General features: G+C 40.5%; 1 protein-coding gene across 1 annotated transcript in view; it reads left to right on the forward strand.

Moving 5' to 3' along the window:
• The window catches only part of ERCC6 (ERCC excision repair 6, chromatin remodeling factor), a 77,266-nt gene that overhangs the window by 33,747 nt on the left and 30,350 nt on the right, over nucleotides 1-13,169 (forward strand). Inside the window, exon 8 of the mRNA XM_080822439.1 lies at nucleotides 6,012-6,147. Coding sequence (XP_080678565.1) covers nucleotides 6,012-6,147 — 136 coding nt within the window. The remainder of the gene's footprint in view (nucleotides 1-6,011; nucleotides 6,148-13,169) is intronic.

The raw sequence follows: 13,169 nt of genomic DNA on the forward strand, positions 1-13,169 counted from the left end.
TGAGGTGAATTATACAGGTTATTTAATCTTGAACCCAGATAATCTGAGAGCTCCTTGGATTCCAGTAGGTTTATCTAATGAATAACAGCAGTATATTTACCAGGTGGTTATGTTGTAACAACCTCAGATACTCACTAAATAGGGTTTGGAGATCTTTAACAGTGTGATGTGCCTGAAGTCAGCAACTGCAGAAAGTGACTGTCCTGTAACATGGGTTTAGCCCCAGAGAAATGTTTAGTATGGAGCCAAATGCAAACCATAAACTATTGAGTTAAAGAATTTTTTTTTGATCTTTAATAGTGCTCTGTTTTAATTCCTTACTTTTCCATTAATTTAAAAGATCACAATTCTCATGAGTATTTAAAGTTCTAGACTATTTTGGGAATATTTTACATGATGTAGGAAAGGGAAAAAAGCATTTGAAGCTTTTAAAATACCATATTTTTTGTTATTACATGGAAGTTGTATTGAAGCAGAGGTTTTCCTTGAAATATTAGAATTCTATTGTATATTTTGTTTGGAACTGTGAAAACAGCCCAGCTCAAGGGAAAAGTCAGAGCTGAAAATGAGCATTTAGTGTTTTCTTACCTATGAGTGTCATTAGTTTAGCATTTTAAAAAGTGCTTTCTCTGTTCTACATAAGCTCTTTGATTGGCTTGGCTCTGCATCTCTACCTGGGTATTTTTTGTTTGTTTGTTTGTTTTCTTTTTGGATAACTGGAATGCCCCAGGCTGCCCCAGATGGTTTCTAGGACTGTCTTTCTTTCCTTAAATGATTTCTGGGATTTTCTTATTTCCCATCTCTTATCTTCCCTTCCCTTCCTATTATCATGAAACTTGTGCGGATTCTATTACTCTGGGCCTATGAAAACTCAAGTCATCCCTGCAGTGTAGTTTTGATCTAAAAATTAAAACATGCTCTCCAGAGTGGTGGCAATCCTACTAGGAGTGAAGGCAGGGCTAATAATGAGCAGCAGCTGTAATCAATTAACCATCAATGCTCATATCCTCTTTTCCATAATGAAATAGTGTGGCATGTTGGACAATAGCCCAGATTGTCTTTATTAAAATAGTACTGGTAGAAGTGGCTTCCCAGAATGCAGTTATGTACCAGCCAAACAACCAGGTTCTTTATGAATAGAGGTGTGCTGGGGGAGCTTGGTCCCCTCCACTTCCATGTGCCAGAGCACATTTTGTAATCAGTTTTCTCACAATTTTATAACCTGTCCACCTCTGCAACTAGATGAACTTGGAGTTCTTGTCTGTGTTTATGTCCTAAAGAAAAATAGATGAATGGTCAAATGAAGTTCTCAGTGGGCTGACGTGGCTCATTTTGGCTGTTTACATTTCTCTGAACACCTGTGAGCTTTAGATTTGGGGGTCCTAACTTGTGTTGCAATTTTATGGTCCATGATCACTGAAACGGTTTAAGTCTCTGGGATACCAAAAAGAAACTTCACTTTAAAGAAGTTTTTTTGGTTTTGTTTTTTAATGTGTTTTGCATGTGTGTTTTTAAAAGAGAGAGAAGCATATTACAATGTACCTGTAAAAGTCTATACTGGTTTTTGTGCTCTCAGTTCATCATGTGTATACTGCCTTCTCTTCCCTTGGCCATTCTTATTATAATGCTAGGTCCCCTGAATTTCATGATGAAATAAATTATTTACCTTTCAAACTTCAGTTGATAATTTACTAAATGATATCCAAGACTTTAAATTCCTGGTTACAAATAAAGTGGCTTGAAAAAATTAATGAACTTTCAGAGGTTAATATTTTACTTTGTAATTCCTGGTAAGTCCTAGCCTGTGGATAGCAGGATTTCCATACTGTAGATTGAGGTATTTGACCGTTGGAGCTAGTGGCTTGTCCTAAACTCATTAGATAATCAATGCTAACCAAAGATGAAAGGAATTTTAGCCAGTTTGGTAATTGATGCTAATCACTCTAGTACATTTAGCCATTTCTTATCCTCATCTCACTGGTTTTGAGGGTTGGAAAAGGGTGGTTCAGTTGATGTGACTGTTAATGGATTTGATTGCCCCTCCTGTGGTTCAGGAACAATCTAGGTCTGCTCCTAGATTTCCACTCAGTGTGAAAACCTCCATAGTCTTCTAATAGGGGGAGAATGGCACAGTGAAAGGGCATCGTAATGACAGATACGTGTTCAGCTAGGATAAAGTGTTGGCCCTAGATGACACAGTGTGAGTCATCAGTGTAGCAGTTTGCAGAAAGCATGTAATAAAAAGGAAAAAAAATGCTATGTAGCTGAATAAAGCATGTATATATATTTATGCTTATTTGAAAGTGACTTTGTTTGTAAATATTTTAAACAGGTTTTGATTGGTTGTTTCCTAATCCCTGCTAAGTGCGTATTGATAATAACTCTTGTTCCCCGTGGAGGGTATAAAGAAGCTGGTGCATTTAATCCTTTCAGAAAGAAATATTGTCATGGAAGGGGCCAGACCAGAGTTATGCCATCCCCAGGGAGCTTGAGGGGGCGCCTGCCTGGGCCCTGTCCTTAGTTAGGAGCAGGGCCTCCTTGGGAATTCTTTGGGAAGTGTCAAAGTCTGCTGTAGTCCTTACTTCTTGAGCCCTTAACATGGAGCAGTGGGCTGGGGCAGTAGCTGTAGTTGAAGGGTGAGAGGCTTTAGAAGTGGGTGGAGGCTTGTGTCACGTTGGAATATAAAGGTAGCCTCATTTCAGTTATGGCTTGTTTCTGTATTAGAACCTCAGGTATTTTTGAGTTGTGCGGAAGATTATTCTTAATATTTCAAGCACTGTGTGATTTACTCTGCTTGACTTACAAAAAATTTTTTAAGCTCAGAATTTACTAAGCTGTAGCAAAAAAATAAAAATTACCCATGATTCCCTAACTCAGAAATAATCTCTTTGAACATTATTTTCTAACAACCTTTAAGAAAATGTCTTCATTTAATAAAGTTCATGAATAAATATTAATGAACTACATCTTGTGGTCCAGGCATCTGAAGAAAAAGCTACTCCTACCCTTGGGGCTTAGAAAGGATCTAACACACAATTACAATACAAGTGATATGTGTATGGTAGGGTTAGTATGGGGTCCTAACTAGTGTGGGTATGCCAAGGAAGGATCCTTAAACCATTTGGAGAGAAAAAGGAAGACTCTGTAAGAGAAGCTAGGGGCTAATGCTCAAGTAGATGGCGGCTCGGATAAAGGGTAAGAAGGGACAAGGGGAATGCCAAGACATGAGAGAAATATGCACTTTGCAGGGACTGAAGACAGTGTTGGCAGGTGGAGTGCCGAACCACAGAAGCAGATGTTGGGATGGGGGCAGTGAGACAGGTGAGGCTGAAGAGGTGAGCAGAGGTCAGTCCTTTTGGTTTCATAGGCCAGTTTAAGGTGTGTAGATTATTCAAGAGCAGTGGGCAAACATTAAAGCCTTTCAAGCAAAGGGATGAGGCATTCAGATATTGCATTTTTGAAATGTCTGTGCTAAAAGGTGCAGTAACCTAGGTAAGATGTGATAGGGGCCAGACCTGGAGTATCAACAGTGTAGATGGAGAGACAGGGTGCCTTTTGGAGGAGGTAGACGTGATATGAACTCAGTGTAGGTTGAGTAGGTAGAGAACAAGAGGGACAGATCAGTGAGGAAGCATGGATTTCGAATTTGGGCCCCTGGACAGTGGGTGACAGTGCTTTCCATTGGGTTTGGAAACCTGGGAAGAGGGTAAGGTTGGGGAGGGTGATGTGTGATGCTGTGGGTACATCTAAGTGGAAAGCCAGCAATTAGACATCCAAGCATTTGGTGCTTTGGAGTTTGAGAAAGAGATCTGGGCTGGGGACCTGGATTTGGTGTCATGTGTGTAGAGAGAGTAATTGCTACTATGGAAATTAATGAGGTAGCATGGGGAAAGTATGTGCAGTGTGCATCTAGCTTCAGATATTCAGCAACCCTGTTGGGCAGAGAAAGGTGGAGCAGGGGGTGAGTGGCAGTGATTGTGCCCCAGAATGAGTGAAAGGTAGGCCACATGGCCTCAGTGTCCTCAGTCACTCTTGGCTCTCAGTTGCCCCCTGTAACATGAGCTGAGTGTGAGTCTAGTACTGAACAGATTCCTGTAGTTAGTCTGACTTTTGCTTAATTTTTCATCTTATGCACCAGCTGGGACCCAACTCCCAGCAGAACTGAAGATGAATTGGCCCCAGTAATGGGAGCCTGGATGTAGTGGGGTGTGGGCTCCTAGGCACAGGCAGAGGGATTAGTTACACAAGAAGGGCATGTGTTCCACTGTAATGGGGGGAAGGAGGGCAGGATGGTGCAGTTTCAGTCAGTTACCTGTGGTATGCAGTGTATCAGGATCTTTTGGCTGCAAGTAGGCAAAACCTTACACTGAGTCAGATATTCCCAAATGTGTGATACACTTAGGAACCTCCAGAGGAGGTAGGCAGTCGACAGCGTGATCTGCAGCTCAGTGCTGTCATCAGGGACCCAGAGACTTCCGTTTTCTCCCAAGGTCAGTTCCCCTTATAGTATCAGATGTCCTTGCACTGTAGCCTAACTGCCCCGCAGCCACTGGGTGATGTTTTCTTGTTCATGGAGAGACCTCGAGAGAAAACTCTCCTCCAGCCTGCAGTGGAAGTCCTTCCTTCCCTACACTGAAGGAACCGGTCTTACCAGGCCGTAAGTGGGAGAGTGAGTGGTACCAGGCCACGGTGGGGAGAAGGGGTACTGTGCTCTGACAGCTGTGGATGACCCGAGTTCCTGCTTCTCCCATCTCACCGCCGCAGCCAGGCAGTGGGCAGAGTCCCATCAAGTACAAGTGTGGGACGGAAGAGGGGACACCTACACAAAGTCGTGGCTCTGTTAGGTAGGAGGGAGAGAGAGGGAGGGAGGGATGTTGAGATAGTGGCCACCACGACCAATCTCCCAGCCCTCTGTGAAAGTGAGTTGGAGTGATTCTGTAAAGTTTTGTTTTTTAAGACTTCTAAGGAGCATTTCTCCAGGTTTTTAAATATTCTTCAAAAGTGATTTTAATGGTTCTGTGATATTCCATCTTATTTAACAAGCCCTTATATTATTTGCTATATGGCACTGTTGTTCTGAGCACTTTATAGGTATTAACTGAATTAATCTTCATTTAATCCTGTGTGATCAGTACTATTATTATTCCCATTTTAGGATGGGAAGCTGAGGTTCAGAGAGGTTAAGTAATGTGCCCAAGATCATGCAGTTAATGTGGGCAGAGCTAGAATTCAGACCCAGGCAGTGCTCCTAACGACGAGCTTGTGCTGAATTAAAGAAATGGAATGGTTTATCCAACTCTTGTCTTCATGGATGTTTAGGTAGCGCCCATTTTTCCACAGTGTAGATAATGCTGCAGTGGGTATCCCGGTACATCAGTGTGTGTTTGGGACTGCTGGGTCAGTGGGAGACTGCCCTTAAGACTCTTGCTGTGTTGTGCTCTGCTGCTTTCCACAAGAACAGCACAGCTGCACTCTTGGTGTGGGCTTTCCAGGGGAAGTGGTCACTGTGATCACCCCCTTCCCCCCGCCCCTGACACACACACACCATGGAGAAGCGAGCCATACGGTGTCAGGAAAGCAGGCCGTGGCAGTTCGAAGACTGACTGTAGACATTGCGGCGTCCACTGGTAACCACGTCACCTTGGGCCTGCCAACCTTCAGAGCACTTCTGTCCTGCTTACCTCCCACAGCTGGGAGGTTGGTTGAAATTGTGTGGGTGGAAACTCCTCTAAGATTCTCCTAGGTTTGAAGAGCTATGTAATACCTTCCCTCACTTGGAATTTGTTAAGTAATTTTTGCTTCATTTTCTTTTATTTTACTCTGGATTTCATTTACTGGGTGTTAACTTCAACAGCTTTTTCTTTACAGAAGATATCAATAAGTTTCCACAGCTAGGCTTTTTTTTTTTTCAAGCTGTTACCTTTCTATTTATTTCCTTTTTTGTTTTTTGGTGGTTACTCATCCATATGCTGTCATTCATGGTTGTGTTTTCTTGGACGTTTTGGGTGCAGGTTCAAGGGATTGGGTCCGACTATAATTGTCTGTCCAACGACAGTGATGCATCAGTGGGTGAAGGAATTTCACACGTGGTGGCCTCCATTCCGAGTGGCAATTCTACACGAAACTGGCTCCTATGCGCACAAAAAGGTAACGCTACAATACTTCAGTACCTATTGGTTTGCTTAGTTTTAAATTTCTCCACTTTACGTATTTTTCCTTTGATCCCTGTATTTCTCAAGTGTATGTTCCTGTGTGCTTTTACGCATTAACTTACTGTTACTGATTTAATTTAGAGCTCTGTGTTTTCAAAACAATACGTGAATGTAGGCTTTATCATTCTAACAGTTCATAGCGCCTTGAGACGTGTTTGTTGTCCAACAAAACACAACTGGGCACAGACTGGGCACCACAAGCCTGCTAGCATGAGTGGGACCATACACTGGGGGCTTCCAGAATGGTTAAGTAGTCAGATTTGGGCCATTAGCAGCTTTCCACAGTTTTAGGAAAGTAATGTAATAACTCATCATTGGTAAGTACATGCATTTAACATGGTTTTCAACATATTTTTAATGAACAAAGGAACAACCTCTACAATAATGAGAATTTCTTAATTTGTATTGTTTTTTAATTAAATTGCTTTGTGTTCTCTGAATCCTTGGTCATTATGTAAGCCTAACGACTATATTTTGAAAGTTGGATTTCTTCACTTATTTGTAGTTTTATCACATGATTAAAAAGGAGGTTTATTTGTGCTCAGATGGGTAGCATGGAGAGATTGTATTATGCTTTTTGAATTTTCAGCTTTGACCATCCGGACTGTGTGCTGTATGAAGTGCCCATAAGCGTTTGCTGTTCCTGTGGGTTTGCAGGTTACTTTTTTGAGATGAAGTGGTAGTTTGTTATGAGTTCTTTCTTTCCTAAGTCTTTGGAGCTCTTGAGTGAGCCTTGTGTACCCCCATGAGAGCAGTGTGCCTGAAAAAGCTGCTGAATGTTTGGCTCACTGAGTTAGACACACGTGAGCCCCTGAACTCCATTGTTTCTGGAGTTTGACCCAGTACCCCTTTCCTCCAAACTCCCATTTTATTCACGATTATGAGTAAGTGGAACTTTCGATAGTAGTGAATCAGGAGTGTCTGTAATTGGGTAGCTGAAGTTTGGTGAGGTGGAATCTTGCTTATACTAGCTGCTGTTAAAGCCAAGTGACTTTGTCCCGAATTTTAAATGATAAATGAAGAACAAACTGAGTTAAAGTAATGAAGTAGGGTTAATGCTGTGATCAAAACGAAACAAAACAGTGATTTTTAACAGCATGAAAATAACCATTTTGATTGTTTTTCTAGTCAAACTAAATGGTTGTAACTATCTTTTTGATACCCTTATTAAACGTTTTTGATGCCTTTTTTCACTTCCATCATCTGTTGACATTTCTTAATGTTTTGTGTTGCAAAATCCAGCAGGATTCCTTATTTGATGTTTCTCTTGAAACGCACATTTTTCATAGGTTCTCTTTATCTTTTTATTTTCTTTTGGGCTACTGAAGGGTACATATTCAATTTCACCTTTATCATAGATTACCTACATTTCTTCTTTTATTATAACCTGAAAAACTATCTTCATGTAAACCAAATGTCTCTCTTGGTGCCTTGCTTCCTTGTTTGGAGGGTAGAGCTTTGGAGAAGAGATGCTTCACTTGTTCGCAGGGAGTCCATCTTCTGAGGTTGTTTCATGCACACAAGCGCATGTATACATGTGATTTTTCATAATTTTGTTTGATGCTTTACAGTTTGCTAGGACCTTAACTTGAAGTTTCTTATTTAACTTTTGAGGAAAAGCAGTAGACGTGTGTTTTTCCTCTGACCCTTAATTAACTCTACTGTTTCTTTTTTCTTTTTCTTTTTTTATTAACATATAATGTATTATTAGCCCTAGGGGTACAGGTCTGTGAATCGCCAGGTTTACACACTTCACAGCACTCACCATAGCACACACCCTCCCTAATGTCCATAACCCAACCACCCTCTCCAACCACCGCCCCCAACCCTCTTGTTTCTTTTCCATTATAAAGAATCCCAGATCTCTAAATACTTAAGTTGTTATGCAAAAGACCAAAAAGATGTTTGTTTGCATCTTAAAAATCATACTCTCAACTTAGAAACACAGTTTATTATTTATTATTGTTAATATCAGTTTATTATTTGTGATGAGGATATTGAAAATACATTAAATCTTTTGCATAGACCTTGTTAGTAACACTTTCAAGATCAGAATTCCAGCTGCTAGATTAAAAAACCAAAGTGACATTTGATACTTTTTCTCATTCCTTTTAATATTTGTTCATGAAGATCTTTGTCACGACCCCTGCACACCTGTTGACTTGCAGGTAATGTGTTAGATTGCAGTTAAATATGTTTTTTATATTCATATCTCAAATATTCTGTCAGTGTCTGTCTGATCTCCAACCCAGCATCTAATGCCTGACTTCCTTTCTATCCTTATCAGCTAGGATTCTTTTTCTCCATGGGGGAGCTTTCTGTGCCAATGGGCCTGTCCAGATAACGGTGCTCTGGCATAGGGACATTCAGTGATGGAGAAAATATGGAAGTAAAGAGAATTTTTCTTTAGAAAACTTGAAAGTACTGATTCAAGAATTGTTCTGCTATCATTCAAGTAGATTGTCTTTATTTTCCTAATGATTTGTTGTAACTGATATGACATAAAATTTTGAAAATTAAAGTTTCCATTTAGAGCACAGTCATCAGATGATCAGTTTCTGAAGGGAGCGCATCCGTCATTCTTCTTCCTTACATTGCCTTTTAGCTTCCCACCTCTCGCCACGTGACCCTGTATTATCTTTGTTAATACTCTCTTTGATTGACAACATAATTTAGAATTATCAAATGCGAACCCAGCAACCATGCAGAAAAATATGTGGCTGGTATTTCAACCAAACAATCAAATCAGATACAGACATTTTCAGTCTTCTGGATCTTCTTTTAATGGTCAATTGAAATCTCATTTCATAGGAATCTAAGATTTTTCTTTTTCTCATGTTTTGTGATCCCTTTTTTCTAACACAGAGAAACTTGATATGTGAGTTGATTAACACTTATTTGTTGAGTAACTATAAACATGACATTGCATTTTTATTGTCATTGCATTGCATTGTATTTGAGGCTGTTAGGGCTCCAAAAAATGGATATGGTGTTTTTAACTGACCTTGAAAATCTAGCCATTTTCTTGGGGAAAGAAAATGCCTGAAAAGATAATAAAAGAAGGAAGTTTTGTGGTACTTATGCCATAACTCACAGTGGGTGGTGGCATCTTTAGCTACTGTGTTATGACGTTTATTTAATTATTAAGGACCCTTTTTTCAATTTTTTGGAAGATGTTTAATGAGAAATGTCTTGCTTATATTTTCAAACAGTTGTCACTTTGTCTCTCCCACCTTTCCCTGCTGTATCCTACAGATATAGTAATTCTGTGGAATATTTGTGATAATTCAAAGAGTTTTATCTCATTTTGACAAACTCATGGCATTTAGAGGGAATCGCAACAATAGCATAAAGGTTTCAAAGCATAGCTTTTGTCATGACCAGACCAGGGTTTGAATCTTACAGCTTTGTGACCTTGGGCAAATCACTTAGCTTCTCTGAGCCTAGATTGGTCTCCCCAAAAATGAGTATTTTTGGTAATTTTGTGCAGAGTTGTTGAGGTAATAGGTATGCACGAGAAGCTTAGTGTCTCAGGTAATTCTTTTACTCCTTCATTTACTCAGGTAATTCTTACTGTTAGAAACAAAGAATGTTGTAGACCCATTCTTCTGTGGTGGTCAGAAGAGAAGATGCTCTGCTCTTGCTGACTGATTCAGTATAAATACTTGCTAGACTGAAGGTTCACACTTGCTTTATCAAACATGTTCGCAGGCATTCCCGTTAGACCTTTTTTCCTCACATCCAGATGCGTTTGGCCCCAAATGGAAACAATGAAATAGCATGTTAAAGTTCTTTTGGTGAAACACAAGTTGTGATTAAAGAACAAACCATGGAAAACATGGCTGTTTGATGAAAATGCCATCATGTGTTCTTTAAAAAGGCCCGTTTTTCTGGAACACCAGAGTCAAAGGACTTGGCTTTTTAAAGAGCTGGAAGGGAGTCAGGAAAAAACATAAAAATTAAAGTAGAAAAGGGCCACATGGTCCCTCAAGCATCCTAAATATTTCAAACCCATTCCAAGTACACAAATTATAACACAAAGTGATGTAATTCCTATTAACTTCAGAGACGGTGTATACACCTGATACAAGAAATGATAGATGCTATGCTTGTTCTGTGAGGTATATTGTAAAATTATGTTGCTGGAGCCCTTTTTTTCTTCATTGTCAGCACAAATCCTTGTTTATTAAAGATTTAGCTTGAAGGAAATTTTAATTAATTACAGGTGCAGTAAATCCTGCCTGGGAAGCTGCCGTGCTGTGTTTACCGTGAATGGCCTTCATGTGCCTGTGCTCCACTCCGCTCTCCCCGCTGCCTGACAGTGTGATTTATGGCTGTTGTTTTCTACCAGTCCACTGTTTGCCCTCTAGGAGGGATTGGTCTCCTGAGCCTCCATAATAACAGCAGCACTTTCACAGACATCTTTTAATGACAACAGCACTGCATTCAGTAAGTCAGGCTAATTGCAGATGTACCCTATTAATTGCAAAAACTAGGAGAGGTTACATATTTTACAAGCTTTTAATTTGAAACCGCCCGAGATGATTTGTCTTAAGTGTTTGGATAGAGACGTCCATAATATTCAACAATTCGCCATTATTGAAACTCTAGTCTAGGCAGTTATAGAATTCTGAGATTGAATCAGGTGAAAACAAAAAGTCTTACATGGTGTTTTTTACCCAGTGGCTGTTAAGTGGAAGTTACATTTTCAATAGGACATTTAAAAAAAATTTCTTACGCTTCTTATAAAAGTCTTTTTGATTTTTACTCATCATCATACATCTTTCTGAGTATGGTAGAAATTTTGTATTTCTGTGGCTTAACATTGTAGAATTTTCCAAATGAACTTTAGTCCTTATTGAACATGCAGAAGAAGGTGACCACAGTGCCAGTGCTGTGTATTTGAGAGGGTTGGCATCTCATTTGTTCTCCTGTGGTGAAGTAACATCCAGAATCCAGCTTGGGGTGGCATTCCTTGGCTGGGTTTAAGGGAATGGCCATGGCGAGTCTTTGCATCCAGCAGTTACAGGAGTTCAGGGTCCCAAGCAAGTGGACCCACATTTGTAGGGCTTGTCTATGACCCAGTGGACATTTTATAAACGTGGGTGGTAATTTGACCCCCTTTGGTTGTGAAGCCCCAAACATTGGTAGTTGTTTTCATCCCCCTCTTGTCTCTGTGTATGCACAGGGTTCCAGGTCTAGAGGGGAGTTGGGCATGGACATTCTCGGTTTCAGTCTGCTGCCTTCTCGGGTCCTAAGTGCTTCATGAGTTCTAGTAGCCACTGCTCTTTTGGTGGGGAAAATGGGGTTAGAGTTGGTGGCAGCTGCCTGTCCCCAGTCTCAGTGGAAAATTGAAATGCAGAAGAGCTCTTAGGATCAGCTCTGGCTTCTAAAAGTCACGGGACTTGTGGAATGAGGCGATCGAGGTGGAGCAGTTTGTCTTTGGACAGCCCACTTTTCTACATGGGCACTGGTAGCTGTGGCGGGCCGGTGGTGGTGGTGGATAAGCAGTGTAGTCAGGGCAAAAGGGAGAGAGGCGAGTCCTAGGAGAAACCTGTCTGTGGGTTTGGAAAGCTGTGAGCCCTGAGGTTTTTACTGTGCATTCACCATAAGGTACAGAGTTGGGAAATGGTTGGTCAGGTGTGGTCTTCAGTGTAGGACTGTGCAGGCATTGAAAACCGTGAATAGGACAGCAAAGTAGTAGTCAAAGTAGTAGTAGATAATACAGCTCTCCCTGTTGAACCTTTGATGTGTACTGGGTATCGTAGTTTCATGAACTGGGAAGTTTTAAGTGTGTTACGACATGAGAAAGTCATTTTTCCCACTTTGTTTATCTCTTTCAAAATTTTTTTGGCTCTTATTATACCCTTTTATAACTCTGTTGAGTTAAAAATATTTCAGTCCTAGTTTATTAACATATTAAAATCATTTTTGAAGATGTTGAATTTTTTAAAATTTGTATAATTGTGATTACATGAACTACTGCGTTAGGTTTCTTGATATTTCGCTCTTATATTACTGTGATGGGCCTTATTAGGTTAATATACAGCTAGGTTTCATTTATAAGTAACGGATCTCTGCTAGGGAGTACACGTGTGTGTTGTGTCTGTTAGTTTTGAAAACGGGGTTCTAGGGGCGCCTGGGTGGCTCAGTGGGTTAAGCCTCTGCCTTCGGCTCGGGTCATGGTCCCATGGTCATGGTCCTGGGATCGAGCCCCGCATCAGGCTCTCTGCTCCATGGGGAGCCTGCTTCCTCCTCTCTCTCTGCCTGCCTCTCTGACTACTTGTGAGCTCTGTCTGTCAAGTGAATGAATAGAATCTTTAAAAAAAAAAAAAAAGAAAGAAGAAAACAGGGTTCTGTTGGCCTTATAGTAATGAATTGAAATGCGTCCTGTCTTTTCCTGCATTTTGAGATAGGTTAAACAACGGGATGGATTTCTACTTTGCTCATGAAACCCTTTGGGTCTGGTTGGCTTTTGGTGAGAAGAACATACCGTCTTTTTCAAGTTCTTCAGTAATTGGTCTGATTGGTTTGTCTCATTTTTCTTGGTACTTTATTTTGGTACTTTATTATTATTTTTTTTAACAGTTGTCCTCTGTCAAAGTGTTCGGGGTTTTGGCATTAGCTCACTAGTGGTGGTGGAGAGAAGACACATTTGTGTAGTGTCTCCATCTGGGTTCTGCTCTTTCGACATTCTCAGGCTCTGTGTCTGAGTCTGCTCTTTGGGCTGACTTGACAGATCTTTGTCTGTTTTGTTTGATTTTTTTCAGTGGGCTATTTCATTTTATGGTTTTTCAGTTCTGCCAGTTTTGTTTTTTTAGGGTCCCCTGAGTTTTGTTTTTATCTTATTCTCTCATTTTCCTTTTTTAGCAGGTTGCGCTGACTGACTGCTCCGCCTGAGTTTAGCGTCAGTGGCGTGTGAAGAATGAGTATTCTTTGTGTGGTCAGAAACTGCTG

Source organism: Martes martes (genome assembly GCF_963455335.1).
Source record: "Martes martes genome assembly, chromosome: 14".
Classification (NCBI taxonomy): Eukaryota; Metazoa; Chordata; class Mammalia; order Carnivora; family Mustelidae; genus Martes; species Martes martes.